Source organism: Aotus nancymaae, unplaced genomic scaffold (genome assembly GCF_030222135.1).
Source record: "Aotus nancymaae isolate 86718 unplaced genomic scaffold, 86718_ANA_hifiasm-v0.15.2.pri h1tg000033l, whole genome shotgun sequence".
NCBI lineage: Eukaryota > Metazoa > Chordata > Mammalia > Primates > Aotidae > Aotus > Aotus nancymaae.
Genome location: NW_026988447.1, coordinates 38,991,479 through 39,007,236, shown reverse-complemented (window position 1 = coordinate 39,007,236; position 15,758 = coordinate 38,991,479). Strand labels below are relative to the sequence as shown.

The 15,758-nt window shown below is 38.3% G+C and overlaps 1 protein-coding gene across 1 annotated transcript in view; it reads left to right on the top strand.

The window, feature by feature from the left end:
- The window catches only part of INTU (inturned planar cell polarity protein), a 76,905-nt gene extending 71,615 nt beyond the window's left edge, over positions 1-5,290 (top strand). Inside the window, exons 15-16 of the mRNA XM_021666309.2 lie at positions 2,610-2,767; positions 4,941-5,290. Coding sequence (XP_021521984.2) covers positions 2,610-2,767; positions 4,941-5,052 — 270 coding nt within the window. The 3' untranslated portion in view covers positions 5,053-5,290. The remainder of the gene's footprint in view (positions 1-2,609; positions 2,768-4,940) is intronic.
- The last annotated feature ends 10,468 nt before the right edge of the window (positions 5,291-15,758 follow it).

The following is a 15,758-nucleotide window of genomic DNA, read 5'->3' as shown; positions in this document are numbered from 1 at the left end:
AGATTTTATTTCATACTGAATTTGATGTCTTGGGTTACAATTTCAGGAAATGGTAGACCTGTGTTTTCTACAGCAAAATAGAAAACAGTTGTTAAATATAAATTAACCTTCCACATTTGACACCTGTGACTCAACCATTACTTGGGGAATAATATCTACCAATTGGTTCCTAAAATAACTCTGGTAATTCTTTAAATATTTAGCCAGCAGTATAAGGCATTTTGGAATATGATGGATTAAGGCAGGGGTCCCCAACCTCCCTGGGCCACATACCAGTAGCTCTCTGTGGCCTGCTGGAAACCAGGCTGCACAGCAGGAGGTAAGTGGTGAGCCAGGGTGCCTACTGCCTCAGCTCTGCCTCTTGTCAGATCAGCAGCGTATAGGAGTCCAAACCCTGTTGTAAGCTGTGCATGTGAGGGATCTAGGCTGCGAACTTCTTACGAGAGTCTAATGCCTGATGATCTGAGGTGGAACAGTTTCATCTCAAAACCATCCGTCCCCCAGAAATTGGTCTCCCTTTCAAAAAGGTTGGGGACCACTGGGTTAGGCTACAGCTATAGACACAAGACTAATGCAAATGTTTTGGCATTTGGTTGGTTGCTTGCTTGCTTTTCTAGCCAGGATGAAGTTTCATTGAATGTTGTTATCTGTTGAATAAATAATAATGCTGTATGCAATTACAGTATCAGATTGTTTTAATGGCAGAAAAAGATAGGTGTTGATTTCTTGAAAAGGATCAAACATACAGAAGTTTACTTGTGACATTATACAGCCAAAAAACCTCTCTGAAAATGGTTGTAACGTATATAGCAATACATGTGTTAAGGATGCCAAATTTGTGAAGAACTTGGGTTTAAAAGTGGAATAACATTGGACAAAGAATAAGGAATCCTGGACTGAGCCTCACCTCCTCCTAGTTCCTCAGCTATGAAGCAAGTGGGCTGAATGACATCATCTCTCTGGGCTCATTCAGCAGTAAAATTCTATGTCTTATAGGATTTTTCTTTGAGTCCTCAGAAATTGCTGTTCTGTAAAACTACTGTGTTTGGCCATATATTCCTATATGCTTTGGGTTCTAATGCTCTTATTTCCCTATTTAACATAACTGATACATTTTATAAAGGAATGTTTCATTTACTTATTTGATAAATTTTCATAATATAAACTTGTTTTCCCTATCTTATTTAAACACTGAAGTACCTACTCTGCACCAGACACTATTCTAGGAGCTTGGGATACAACAGTGGACAAAACAAAGTCTCTTCCTTCATGAAGCCTATTTTCTAATGGGGGAGAGAAAAGAATTAGAAAATAATATGCTGAGAAGAATCAGTGTCAAGCAAAATAATAAAATATGGTAAGGATGAGAGTTAGGAATGACTGTTTTAAAAGATCCCTCTGATCATATCAAGTGATACTTGAACAGAGACCTGAATGAACTGAGAGAGCAAGCCATGTGGCTCTCTAGAGGCAGAGCTTCCAGAAAGAGGAACAGCAAATGCAAAACTGCAGAGCATTGATCAGCATTAGATTCCTATAGGAGTACAAACTCTATTGTAAACTGTTCATGCAAGGGATCCTCACTTCTTATGAGACTCTAATGCCTGATAATCTGAGGTGGAACACTTTCAACCTGAAACCATCCTCTAGGGGCTGGGAGAGTGCTGGAGCAGACTGAGTGAGAAGAGGGTGGAAGAAGAGATCACGCAGGTAGCAGGGCCAGCTTGTGCATGGCCGAATGGACTATGATGAGGACTTTGGGCTTTTTTCTGAAAGAGATGATACATTCTTGAACAGTTCTGCCCAAAGAAGGGACATGACTGTTTTTTAAAGGATCTCTCAGGCTACTGTGGGTAGAACAGGAAACAGAGTAGCAAGGGTGGAGGCAGGGACCAGTTAGGAGCCTTTTGAAATTCTCAAAGCAAGAAGTGATTATGGATTCTGGAATCTGGATATATTTTGGAGGATGAACCAAAAAGATTTGTTGATGAATTAGATGAAAGTTATAAGGGAAAGAGGAGAATCAAGGATCACTCCACTGTTTTGGCCTGAACCTTATAAGAAGTCTTTTAGTCCAAATGAGTTATTGTTTTGCTAATGCTTTAATCAGTATGAAAATTAGCAATTATGTGTCAAAGGAAGAGAAAATAATGCTTTAAATATATATGTCTTTTCAATTAATTACCGAATTATCTGTTCATTTAGAACACATTTATTAAGCACCTACTGTGTACCAGGCACTGCTGATTTTAAAGCACAAGAGAAGATTGTATATTGTCTCTGCCCTAGGGAAGAAAGCCTATAATTTTCTATCTTCCACTGAAGAAGACAGATCTATAAACTGCTAATATAATATAATGTACATACTACTACTAAGGGCTGTGAACAAAGTGTTCCCTAGAAAAGTCAAGGTACACTTTATCCATGAAGTCTCCTTTAGGATATGTTACTTAGGTATTGAGGAAGAATAGAAATTTTCCTGCAGATAAGAAGAATGTCATTGCAGGCACTTAAGTATTCAGATCGGCCAATTCAAATTGACCCGTGAAAACATTTTAAAGTAACAGCAGTAATACCAGTTAATACTAACAATACCTATTAATTTGCAGAAAAAGAAAGGACTAAATAGTAGAGACCATTCAGATTCTGCAAAGTCGGTGTCTTCTCTTAACCCTGTTAAAGAACATGGTGTATTGTTTGAATGTTCACCTGAAAACTGGACTGATCAGAAAAAAGCACCACCAGTGATGGCCTACTGGGTAGTAGGGTAAGTGGGGAAAAAAAGTATTTGGAACTGAAGTGTTAGAAAAGTGAAAGAAAAGTGGTAAAGGAGAGTAACATTTTAAAATGTAGATATAGAATTGTTAATCTAGCTATAATATTTTAATATATTTTATTTTATTTGCTAAGTGTCTCCTTTAAATCCCTCCCAAGTATTTTTCTATTAAAAATTATATTAGTAATACACTGAAAGAATAATTTCACAATTTTTCTCCTCTTCCTTTTTTTCCCTAGTTCCTTCATTTCTCCCCCCTCTTCCTTTCCCTCTTTCCATCCTCTCTTCTTTCTTCTCTTCTCCTATCTCTGCCCCCTGCCACAAGACCATGCCCAATCAGGACCCTCCCCACCTTTGTTTCCATCTCCTATCTCCCTCGTCTTCTATCCACTGTGCACCAGCTACACGAACACCAATCAAATCTTGCTTCTGCTGTTCCTTCTGCGTGGGATACTCTATCCCTTGACCTTTGTACTTCTGGATCCTTGATATTCAGACCAGTGCTAACAGGTCATCTTGTCAGAGAAGATCTATTATCTCTTTCCCTCATCAAAGTGGCCACTCAGTTATTCTCTATATCACTCTTTTATTGTTTATTTTCTTGTCCTTTTCCACCCCAACCTGCATTAGAGTGTCAGTTTCTTGAGGTCAGGAATTGTATCTGTCTTGTCCACCACTGGCACCTGCAACAGTACCTGGCACATAATATAGTCACTTGATAAATATGTGATGGCTGAGTAGGTGAGACTGTGCCTGGCAAACACTAAAACACAGTCGTTGCCTCTAAGGGCCTTACATCTAGCAGAAGAAATATGAAATATGATTGAATATATATTTATATATCTATATTATATAGATATAGAGAGAAATCTTATATATGTGTGTGTATGTATACATATTTGTAAAATGAATTAGATAATACAACCAGATGCTATAGGAATTCTGAGGAGGGGGCAAAATCTAATGAACAAAGACCCAAACAATGGAAATTATATAGCACAGCAGTGAGCAGACTGGTTTGCCAGGATGGTACAGGAATGAAATATACAAAGATTAAGTGAAAGATCAAGTCGGGAACCTAAGTTAGGACCACTGCAGAGAGCCTTCATTGAAGGTTCTTTGAGTTGGAGTAAAAGTTGGTGGAGGAAAGGGCACAGAATTAGTTGGAAGTAAGGATAGTGGACACCTACCATGTAGTATTAAGCTGTATGACAGACACTTTACAGACATTACCCAAAGCAGAAATTGCCATATGCTGGTCAATGGGATTTAGAATCACCTGAGTCACTTGTTAAAATCAGAGATGCCTGGGCCCCAGACCTACTAAATCAAAATCTATGGGAGTGAGAATCTGTATTTTTAGTAAGTTCCCTTGTGATTATCATGTGAACCAGGCTTGAGAACATCAGTGTAAGCTCAATTCCATATAGTGTGATCAGAGTTGTACTACTGGAATATTAAACTGGGAGCAGCCAATGGAATGATGTGCACATGAGAGAGATTAGAAATGAGAAAACTAGTTAGGCACACATGCAGGTGTTCAATGGAGTTTTAACTACGTTCATGACAATTGGAATAGAAAGAAACAAAAGGTGTTGAATTATGATAATGCAGATTTATGCAGAAGAGAAATTTCAGAAAGTCAGGCAGAAGTATCTCCAATTTAAATAGATCAATTTATATAAATTTGTATTGATTAAATAAATTAAAATTTTAACTCTTTAAGAAAACCAAATAAAATTTCCATTTTAATTCCAATTCAGTTCTATTTGCAAAAATAAAGCTACCATGTGTTTAATGTTTTAATAAAAATTAAACATTAGAAAGTAAATAGCAATAAAATATTTAATAACTATTGTGCCTACGATGCTAGTGCTATTGGCTTTATTGTAATAACTAGATTTACTATTTAAAAACTGAGTTGTGTCATAATACATATTGATAAAATAGGATTATTAGAGTCTTGAACAATAAAAAATAATTGACCTAAGGCATATATTATTTATTTAGAAATAAATCTAGCTGCTTTCTCCCTTCTGCAGATTTAGATTCATGGATTTTTAATTTACTACTGATGCTTTCAGAAACAAAAATTAAATTAATTGGAGGGTTAGAGTTGTTCTTGTTTTAATTTCTGAAATCAGTGTGTTCTTTTCTTCTGCAGGAGACTTTTTCTTCATCCAAAACCTCAAGAACTTTATGTCTGTTTTCATGACTCAGTCACAGAAATTGCCATTGAAATAGCTTTTAAATTGTTCTTTGGATTAATCTTGTAGCCATACTTTCTTGTTGTGTAGAAACACGTGCATAGAGGATTAAACACTGTCAAAATTGCTGAAATCAATACACAAAGAGATAAAGTTTAGCTTCTTTTTACTTTTCAGTATTGAACATAATATTGTTAAATATTGAAATGAAATGCTGTTGTATTTGGTACATTAAATCTTAATGTAATACTTCTTTTAGAATATACTTGATCAAAATATGAAAGAAGGGATTGTTAACTTGTTGCTACTTTGGTATATCATGTTAATTTATTGACTAGTTTGAAATCGTGAAGTGTTTTATATAAAATTAATATAGGAAATATTTATTTTGGAAGATACACAATTTGTTTTTTATTTTTCTCAAAATTCATACTGATATCTGGTGAAACAATCATGAAATCGGGAGGAGGTGACCAGGTGCTGTAACTAAGTAGTGCTATGACTATGAGCAAGTTTTTGTACCTCTCTAAGCTCAGAGTTTTCATGTAAAATGAGATGATTGCGTTGAGGTTTCAAAAGTCCCTCTTAAGTAAAATGTACTACTTTTATTTTATTTTATTTTTATTTTTAGGTCTAGGGTACATGTGCAGGATATCAGGTTTATTACATAGGTAAATGTGTGCCATGGAAGTTTGCTGCACCTATCAACCCATCACCTAGGTATAAAGCCTAGCATGCATTAACTATTTTTCCTAATACTGTCTCTCCCCCAACCCCCACCCCGACAGGTCCCAGTGTGTGTTGTTCCCCTCCCCATGTCCATGTGTTCTCATGGTTCAGCTCCCACTTATAAGCAAGAACATATAGTGTTTGGTTTTCTGTTCCTGTGTTAGTTTGCTGAGGATAATGGCTTCCAGCTTCATCCATGTTCCTGCAAAGTACATGATCTCATTCCTTTTTGTGGCTGCATAGTATTCCATGGTGTATGTGTACCACATTTTCTTTATCCAGTCTATTATTGATGGGCATTTGGGTTGATTCCATGTCTCTGCTATTGTAAATAGTGCTGCAATCCACATACATGTGCATGTATATTTGTAATCGAATGTTTTATATTCCTTTGGGTAATGGGATTGCTGAGTCAGATGGTATTGCTGGTTCTAGAGCTTTGAGGAATCACCACACTGTCTTCCACAATGGTTGAACTAATTTAGATTCCCACAAACAGTGTAAAAGTGTTCCTATTTTTCCACAGCCTCACCAGCATCTGTTATTTCTTGATTTTTAATAATGGCCATTCTGACTGGTGTGAGATGGTATCTTATTGTGGTTTTGATTTGCATTTCTCTAACCATCAGTGATATTCAGCTTTTTTTCATATATTTGTTGGTGGCATGAATGTCTTCTTTTGAGAGGTGTCTGTTCATGTACTTTGCCCAGTTTTTAATGGGGCTGTTTGTTTTTATCTTGTAAATTTGTTTGAGTTCTTGTAGATTCTGGATATCAGATTATTGTCAGATGGAGAGATTATAAAAATTTTCTCCCACTCTGCAGGTTGTCTGTTCACTCTGATGATAGTTTATTTTGCTGTGCAGAAGCTATTTAGTTTAATTTGATCCCATTTGTCAAGTTTTGCTTTTGTTGCAATTGCTTTTGGTGATTTCATCATGAAATTTGCCTGTGCCTATGTCTTGAATGGTATTGCCTAGATTTTCTTCTAGGGTTTTTGTAGTTTTGGCCTTTACATTTAAACTTTTATTCCAAGTTAATTTTTGTATGTGAGGAAAGGGTCCAGTTTCTATTTTCTGCATATGGATAGCCAGTTCTCTTGCACCATTTATTAAATAAGGAATCCTTTCCCCATTGCTTGTTTTTGTCAGGTTTGTTGAAGATCAGATGGCTGTAGATGTGTGTGATCTTATTTCTGAGTTCTCTGTTCTGTTCCATTGGTCTATGTGTCTTTTTTTGTACCAGTACCATGCTGTTTTGGTTATTGTAGCCTTACAGTATAGTTTCAAGTCTGGCAATGTGATGCCTCCAGCTTTGGTCTTTTTGCTTAGGATTGCCTTGGCTATAACAGGCTCTTTTTCAGTTCCTTATGAATTTTAAAATAGTTTTTTTCTAATTCTATGAAGAATGTCGATGGTAGTTTAATGGGAATAACATTGACTCTATAAATCACTCTGGGCAGTATGGCCATTTTCATGATATTGATTCTTCCTGTCCATGAGCATGGAATATTTTTCCATTTGTTTGTGTCCTCTCTGGTTTCCTTGAGCAGTGAATTTTATGATGAAATCACCAAAAGCAATTGCAGTCTTTCCTTGAAGAGGTCCTTCACTTCCCTTGTTATCTGTATTCCTAGGTATTCTCTTTGAAGCACTTGTGAGTAGGACTTCATTCATGATTTGGATCTCTACTTGCCTGTTGTTGGTGTATAGGAATACTTGTGACTTTTGCACATTTTGTATCTTGAGACTTTGCCAAAGTTGCTTATCAGCTTAAGAAGCTTTTGGGCTGAGACAATGGGGTTTTCTAGATATAGGATAATGTCATCTGCAAACAAAGACATTTTGATTTCCTCCCTTCCTGTTTGAATACTGTTGTTTTCTTTCTCTTGCCTGATTGCTCTGGCCAGAACTTCCAATACTATGTTGAATAGGAGTGGTGAGAGAGAGCATCCTTGTCTTGTGCCAGTTTTCAAGGGGAATGCTTCCAGCTTTTGCCCATTCAGTATGATGTTGGCTGTGGGTTTGTCATAAATGGCTCTCATTATTTTGAGGTATGTTCCTTCAATACATAGTTTATTGAGAGTTTTTAACATGAAGGGATGTTGAATTTTATTGAAGGCCTTTTCTGTATCTATTGAAAAAATCATGTGGTTTTCATCTTTAGTTCTGTTTATGTGATGAATTATGTTTATTGATTTGTGTATGTTGAACCAGCCTCACATCCCAGGAATGAAGCCAACTTGATCATGGTAGATAAGCTTTTTGATGTGCTGCTGGATTCAGTTTGCCAGTATTTTATTGAGAATTTTTGCATCAATGTTCATCAGGGATATTGGACTCGAGTTTTCTTTTTTTGTTGTATCTCTGCCAGGTTGTGGTATCAGGATGATGCTGGCCTCATAGAACAAGTTATGGAGGAGTCCTGCTTTTCTGTTGTTTAGAATAGTTTCAGAAGAATTGATATCTTCTCTTTGTATTTCTGGTAGAATTCAGCTGTAAATTCATCTGGTCCTAGGCTTTTTTTGGTTGGTAGCCTATTTATTACTTTTCAGAACTTGTTACTGGTTTATTGCATGATTCAACTTCTTCCTGGTTCAGTCTTGGGAGGGTGTATGTATCCAGCAATTTATCCATTTCTTCTAGATTTTCTAGTTTATTTGCATAGAGCTGTTATCGTATTCTCTGATGGTTGTTTATATTTCTGTAAGGTCAGTGGTAATATCCACTTTGTCATTTTTTATTGAGTCTAGTTTATTTGCATAGAGCTGTTATCATTTTCTCTGATGATTGCTTATATTTCTGTAAGGTCAGTGATAATATCCACTTTATCATTTTTTATTGAGTCTATTTGATTCTTCTCTCTTTTCTTCTTTATTAGTCTGGCTAGTAGTCTCTCTATTTTGTTAATCTTTTCAAAGAAACAGCTCCTGGATTCACTGATTTTTTTGAAGGGTTTTTCGTGTCTCTGTCTCCTTCATTTCCACTCTGATCTTGGTTATTTCTTGTCTTCTGCTAGCTTTTGGGTTTGTTTGCTCTTGGTTCTCTAGTTCTTTTAGTTGTGATACTAGGGTGTCAATTTGATATCTTTCTAGCTTTTTGATGTGGGCATTTAGTGCTCTAAACTTCCCTGTTAACACTGCTTTAGCTGAATCCCAGGGATTCTGGTACGATGTCTCTTTGTTTTCACTGGTTTCAAAGAACTTCTTGATTTCTCCCTTTATTTCATCATTTACCCCAGAGTCATTGAGGAGCAGGTTGTTCAATTTCCATGTAATCGTGTGGTTCTGAGTGAGTTTCTTACTCTTGAGTACCAATTTGATTGCACTGTGATCTGAGAGACTGCTATGAGATTTCAGTTCTTTTGCATTTGCTGAGGAGTGATTTACTTCCAATTATGTAATCAATTTTAGAGTAAGTGCCATGTAGCACTGAGAAGAATGTATATTCTGTTGTTTGGGGCTGGAAAGGTCTGTAAATATCTATCAGGTCCACTTGATCGAGAGCTGAGATCAAGTCCTGAGTATCTTTGTTAATTTTCTGTCTCGATGATCTAATATTGACAGTGGGTGTTAAAGTCTCCCACTCTTATTGTGTGGTAGTCTAAGTCTCATTGTGGGTCTCTAAGAACTTGTTTTGTGAATTTGGGTGCTCCTGTATTGGGTGCATATATATTTAGGACAATTAGCTCTTGTTGAATTGACCCCTTTACTAATATGTAATGCCCTTCTTTCTCTTTGTTGGTTTAAAGTCTCTGTGAGAAACCCCTCCTTTTTTGTTTTCCTTTTCTTGGTAGATTTTCCTCCATCCTTTTACTTTGAGTCTATGTGTATCCTTGCATGTGAGATGGGTCTCTTGAATACAGTACACCAATGGATTTTGACTCTTTATCCAGCTTGCCATCCGGGGCATTTAGTGTGCTTATATTTTTAAAGTTAATATTGTTATGTGTGAATTTTATCCTGACATCGTGATGCTAGTTGGTTGTTTTGCAGATTTGTTTATGTATTTGCTTCATAGTGTCACTGATCTGTGTATTTCAGTGGTTTTTGTAGTGGCTGGTAACGGTTTTTCCTTTCCATATTTAGTACTTCCTTCAGGAGCACTTGTAAGGCCAGCCTAGTAGTGATGAATTCCCTCAGCATTTGCTTGTCTGAAAAAGATTTTATTCCTCCTTCACTTATGAAGCTTACTTCAGCCAGATATGAAATTCTAAGTTGGACATTCTTTTCTTTAAGAATGTTGAAAATTGGCTCCCAATCTCTTCCAGCTTATAAGGTTTCTTCTGAGAGGTCTGCTGTTAGTCTGATGGGCTTCCCTTTATAGGTGACCTGGCCCTTCTCTCTGACTGCCCTTAACATTTTTCCCTTCATTTCAACCTTGGATAATCTGATGATTATGTGTCTTGGGGTCGATCTCATGGAGTATTTTATTGGGGTTCTCTGGATTTCCTGAATTTTAATGTTAGCCTGTCTTGCTAGTTTGGGGAGGTTTTCCTGGATGATATCCTGAAGTGTGCTTTCCAACTTGGTTCTGTTCTTCCTGTCTCTTTCAGGTATACCTATCAGTCATAGGTTCGGTCTTTTAACATAATCCCATAGTTCTCTGAGGTTTTGTTTGTTCCTTTTCATTCTTTTTCCCCTAATCTTGTCTGCTTGCCTTATTTCAGCAAAATAGTCTCCAAGCTCTGATATCCTTTCTTCCACTTAGTCTGTTCAGCTATTGGTACTTGTGTTTGCATTATAAAGTTCTCGTGTTTTTCAGCTCCATCAGATCATTTATGTTCCTCTCTAAACTGGGTATTTGGTTAACAGCTCCTATAAGGTTTTATCATGGTTCTTAGATTTTTTGCAGTGAGTTAGAACATAATCCCTTAGCTTGACAAAGTTTATTTCCCATCTTGGATGGACGATCGGCATTCATCCATCTCAACCTCAGCCCAGTTCTATGCCCTGCTGGAGACGTGCGGCAATCTTTTGGAGGAGAAGAGGCACTCTGGCTTTCTGAGTTTTCAGTATCTTTGCATTCTTTCTCATCTTCATGGGTTAATCTACCTTTGATCTTTGAGGCTGATGACTTTTGGATGGAGTTTTTGTGATGTCTTTTTTGTTGATGTTGTGTTCTGTTTTTCTTCTAGCAGTCAGGCCCCTCTTCTGTAGAAGTGCTGCAGTTTGCCTAGGGTCCACTGCAGCCCCTGTTCACTTGGGTCTCTCCTGTCCCTGGAGATTTCACCAGTGGAGGCTGTAGACCAGCAAAGATGGCAGCCTGCTCCTTCCTCTGGGAGCTCTGTCACTGGCCTGATGCCAGCTGGCACACTCTTGTATGAAGTGTCTGGAGACTACTGTTGGGAAGTCTCAGTCAGGAGGAGTGGGGTCAGAGACCCACTTAAAGAAGCAGCCTGTCTGTCCCTTGACAGGGTGGGTGTGCTCCACTGGGGGAAAGCCCCCTCATCTGGGCTGCCCTGATTCTGCAGAGCCAGCAGGCAGAAAAGACCAAGATCATTGATCCAGGTACTACAGCCGTGCCTCTTCTTAGGGGCTCTTATCAGGATTATCAGTGTTCTGTCCATAAACCCCTGGCTCTCAATGCTGAGATTCCCACAGGGAGGCCCTGTCCAGTGGGGAGGAGTGGATCCTGGTCTGGCCCCATCTCTCTGATGCCAGCAACAAGGGAAAGCGGCCAACCAGAGCCACAGTGACGGCAGCCTTCCCTCCCCACTCCCCCACTTCCGGAACTCAGTCTTAGGCAGTTACTAGCTGGCTGGGGGTGGAGGGGAAGGGGCTGATTCCAGGCCAGTGGATTTTAGCTTTTGAGTTCCATGAGAGCAAGGCTGCTTGACTCCCTGGCTTCAGCCCCCTCCCCATGAGAGTGGACAAGATCTTCTGCCTCACCAGAGTTCCCAGAGCAGAGTATGCAAATACTCCTGCATCTCAGTGCCTGCTGGAAGTGGCTGTGAATCTGAGTAGCTGCTGTGATTCTCCACAGCTTTGTGCTTGGGACCCAAAGCTCTGGTAGCATGGTCTCAGAAGGGGACCTCCTGATCTACAGGTTGCAAGGATCTGTGGGAAAAGCCTGATTTTCAGGGAGGGGAAGCAAAATCCTTCACTGTCTCCCTCAGCTGAGGGAGGGAGTTCCCTTTGCCGTGTGCAGCTCCTAGGTTGGGTCTTGCTCCACCCTGTTTTTCCTCACTCTCCGTGGGTCATGCCAGTCACCTAATCAGTCCCAATAAGAGAACTTTGGTACCTCAGTTGAAGAAGCAGAGTTCACTTGCAGTTTTCATCCTTTTCAGTGGGAGCTGCAGAGTGGAGCTGCCTCTATTTGACCATCTCGGCTCTCTCTTTTACTTTTTGTGAGTTTTTTTGTTTGTTTGTTTGTTTTGCCTCTTGCATATTGGTCACTACCTAAATTAGTAATGTCCAAGTACTGATTCCTTATCAAATACATTTCATTAGTTTAACTATCTTAGTACATACCTCACTATGGGGAAAGATGAAAATTATTTTTTATTTATTTGATTCTCTTTAAGTTTCAGGTAAGCTCAGTTTTGACTAGGAGATATATATGTGTGTGTGTGTGTATATATATATAAGTATTTTTTAACTATTTGGCAACTTTCATGGTTTTTGTTAAAATACCTTCAGAAGCTGGGCTTGGTGGCTCATGCCCAATCTCAACACTTTGGAAGGCTGAGGCACGTGGATCGCTTGAGCCCAGGAATTTGAGACCAGCCTGGGCAACAAAAAACTCCATCTCTGCAAAAAATTAGCCAGATGTGGTAGCACTCTCTTATAACAGTCCCAGCTACTTAGGAGGCAGAGGTGGGAGGACCACCTGAGCCCAGTAGGTTGAGGCTGCAGTGAGCTATGATCATGCCACTGTACTCTAGCCTGGGCCACAGAGTGAGACCCTGTCCCAGAAAAATAAAATACAAACAAAAAAAACCACATTCAAGTATATTACACATGCTTTTTATATACTTCATGAATTTCAGGAAAGCTTCATGTAAATCTTTTTTTAAAAACTAAATCATGTTAAAGACACTGAAAAAGTTAACTAAAATTCTATGGTGACTTCTTGTATAAAATACTAATTTTTATCTTAGAAATATAGATCATTATGCATTGGGTTTTCTCAAAGGGGGAACACTTTAATAAGCAGTAGTTTACTTGACCTTGGTGGAGATTTTTCTTTGGCTGTGAGAATTTGGTAGATTGAAAGAAAGGGAGAACATAAATACTACATTTTTACTTGACATTTACCCTATAGATCACCCTAGAGGTTCGACGCTCCCAAGACACTACAACACTGAGCTGTTTCTTCTTCAGGTCTTAAGCTTTGAAGACAAGCTACACCAGCACATCTAAACTTGGTCCCTCCATTTTTCTACCTTAAACATGAGCTGTCCAGCTTAGTGAAAACTAAGTGCAAAACAGTGGGTACCATTTGAGTCATTTGGTCTTAGAAGAAACACTATTATCACTCTGTCATAGCTTCAGAGATTTTCACCTAAGCATTTAAGATGCAAACCACTGCATATTTGTCCCATTAATGACTAGTGGGCCTTAATTTTGGCATTCAAATTAGGGTAAAAAACCTTGGTTCTTGAAATGCTATAGAAAGTAGCTTGAGGCCAGGCACAGTGGCTCACACCTGTAATCCCAGCACTTTGGGAGGCTGAAGCAGGTGGATCACTTGAGGTCAGGAGTTTGAGACAGGCCTGGTCAACACGGTAAAATCCTGTCTCTACTAAAAATACAACAAAACAAAAAAATTAGCTGGACCTGGTGGCGGGCGCCTGACATCCACGTTACCTGGGAGTCTGAGGCGGGAGAATCACTTGAACCTGGGAGGCAGAAGTTGCAGTGAGCTGAGCTCGTGCCACTGCCACTCCAGCCTGGGCAACAGAGTGAGGCTCTGTCTCCAAAAAAAAAAAAAGGTGTCTTTTGGATGTCTCTCTCTCCCCTTTCTTCTATTGAAAAAAGAAGCCTGAAATATCCTCCCCTTAAGGTCACAATATTGTCATATGCTATCATTTGACTCTCAACTGCTCTCTTAGGACTGCTTTTACACACACACATACACACACATATATGTATGTAATAAGGCACATTAGCTAAAACAATTTATTAAATGTCTTAAATTTCTGAATATATCCCTGAAAATACCATGAGCTATTTCTAATACTGACAGTTATTAATAAATGTAGCTATTGATCACCTGAGGTTTTTATAAAGACTAAACTAAGATATCACTTTATCATAGGGGACTTTTTTGTTTCATTTAATTAAATTTTGATTTGTTGAACTGCTTTCCCGGTGTCAGAGAAACATGAGAACATTACTCAAGAATGGAAATAAAAGGGCAGAGCAGACTACTGATCTCAATAAAAGGAAAATTATTTGCTATATCGTAGATGTGCACTGAATTTCCATGTTAAAGAGGCACTGCATTTTTAAGAAATAAAATCCACATTATCTTATTTTTTCATCTCTAAATGCATACAGAAGTACTGTAAGTAAACTTAGCTGCCTATTTTTCCAAATATGTTCAGATTCACATCTGAAAGATCAATCTGAATAAGAGATAATAAAGTGCCTATTACTTTATTAAATAAAGGGGGACAAGATGACAATGCAGATATCCCAGAATTATGCTTTACAAGACACAGAAACATCGTTAATTTGGATTTTATTAGTATCTTCCAAATGTTCCCTTCCACCAAGTACTGTTAATGTGAAAAACTATATATAACTAGCATTTTTAAAAATACCAAATACTGTCTCATGTTTTAGCCCCCCAAAATTACATTTTAGACTCTCTTACTTTCTCTTCCTCTCCCCTTTCTTTAGCTCTTATTTGTTTTTGTCTTGCCAGAGAAGTGTACCTAGTAAGGGAATGTTTCTTATTTGTGCCAAGGGACTATTGATGATGCTGCATAATAGCAAGATAGTATTTTGTAATGCCTGCTATTTTATATTTCTAATACAAACGGGCAAAGCTGTGAAACCAATTCACTAGGTTTATCTGCTTTGAACATTATTGTACATGTCAAATTCCCTCTAAACAGTGCCTGGCACATAATACGTGCTATAAAAGTGTAGGCTACGGCCGGGCACGGTGGCTCACGCCTGTAATCCCAGCACTTTGGGAGGCTGAGGCGGGTGGATCACGAGGTCAAGAGATCGAGACCATCCTGGTCAACATGGTGAAACCCCGTCTCTACTAAAAATACAAAAAAATTAGCTGGGCATGGTGGCGCACGCCTGTAGTCCCAGCTACTCGGGAGGCTGAGGCAGGAGAATTGCTTGAACCCAGGAGGCGGAGATTGCAGTGAGCCGGAATTACGCCATTGCACTCCAGCCTGGGTAACAAGAGCAAAACTCCGTCTCAAAAAAAAAAAAAAAAAAGTGTAGGTTACTACTGCTACCATTTATTATTATCATTATTAAATATCCATTGGTTGAAAATCAAGGAGTTAGCTAAGTCATACCTGCTACTGTACAAAATGTTGGGGAAAAGCTGAGAAAAATCATTCAGTAAATAGTTTTGAGAATAAGAATTTATTCCTTGGATATTTTTAAATTATTAAATGTTATTGAAACCATGCACCAAAACTGTATGAAATAATTTAATTTTGCAGAGTTCTATGTCTATATTCTATGTAATTAAAGCTATTTTTATATTATTTTGATAGTTTTAAATAAAAAGGTTTGGAGGTTTGTTTGCGGTCGTACTGCCTTTCCATGCATTCATCCAACATACATTTATTGCATTTCTACCCTGTGCCAAGCACTGATGTGGATTCCAAGGCTACAGCAATGAATAAAACAACTAAAAATTCCTGCCCTCATGCAGTTTATGTTCCAATGGGAGAGGTATACCTCAGACAAGATAAATAAGTGAAATATATAAATGCTAAGAGAAAAAATTGTGAAGCAAGAGAAAGGGATATAAGATGCAGCAGACAGGGTGACCAAGGAAAGGGTTGCTGAGGTGACTGCAGACCTGAAGTGAGGAAACTAATGATGCTGATTTCTCCGAAGAGCA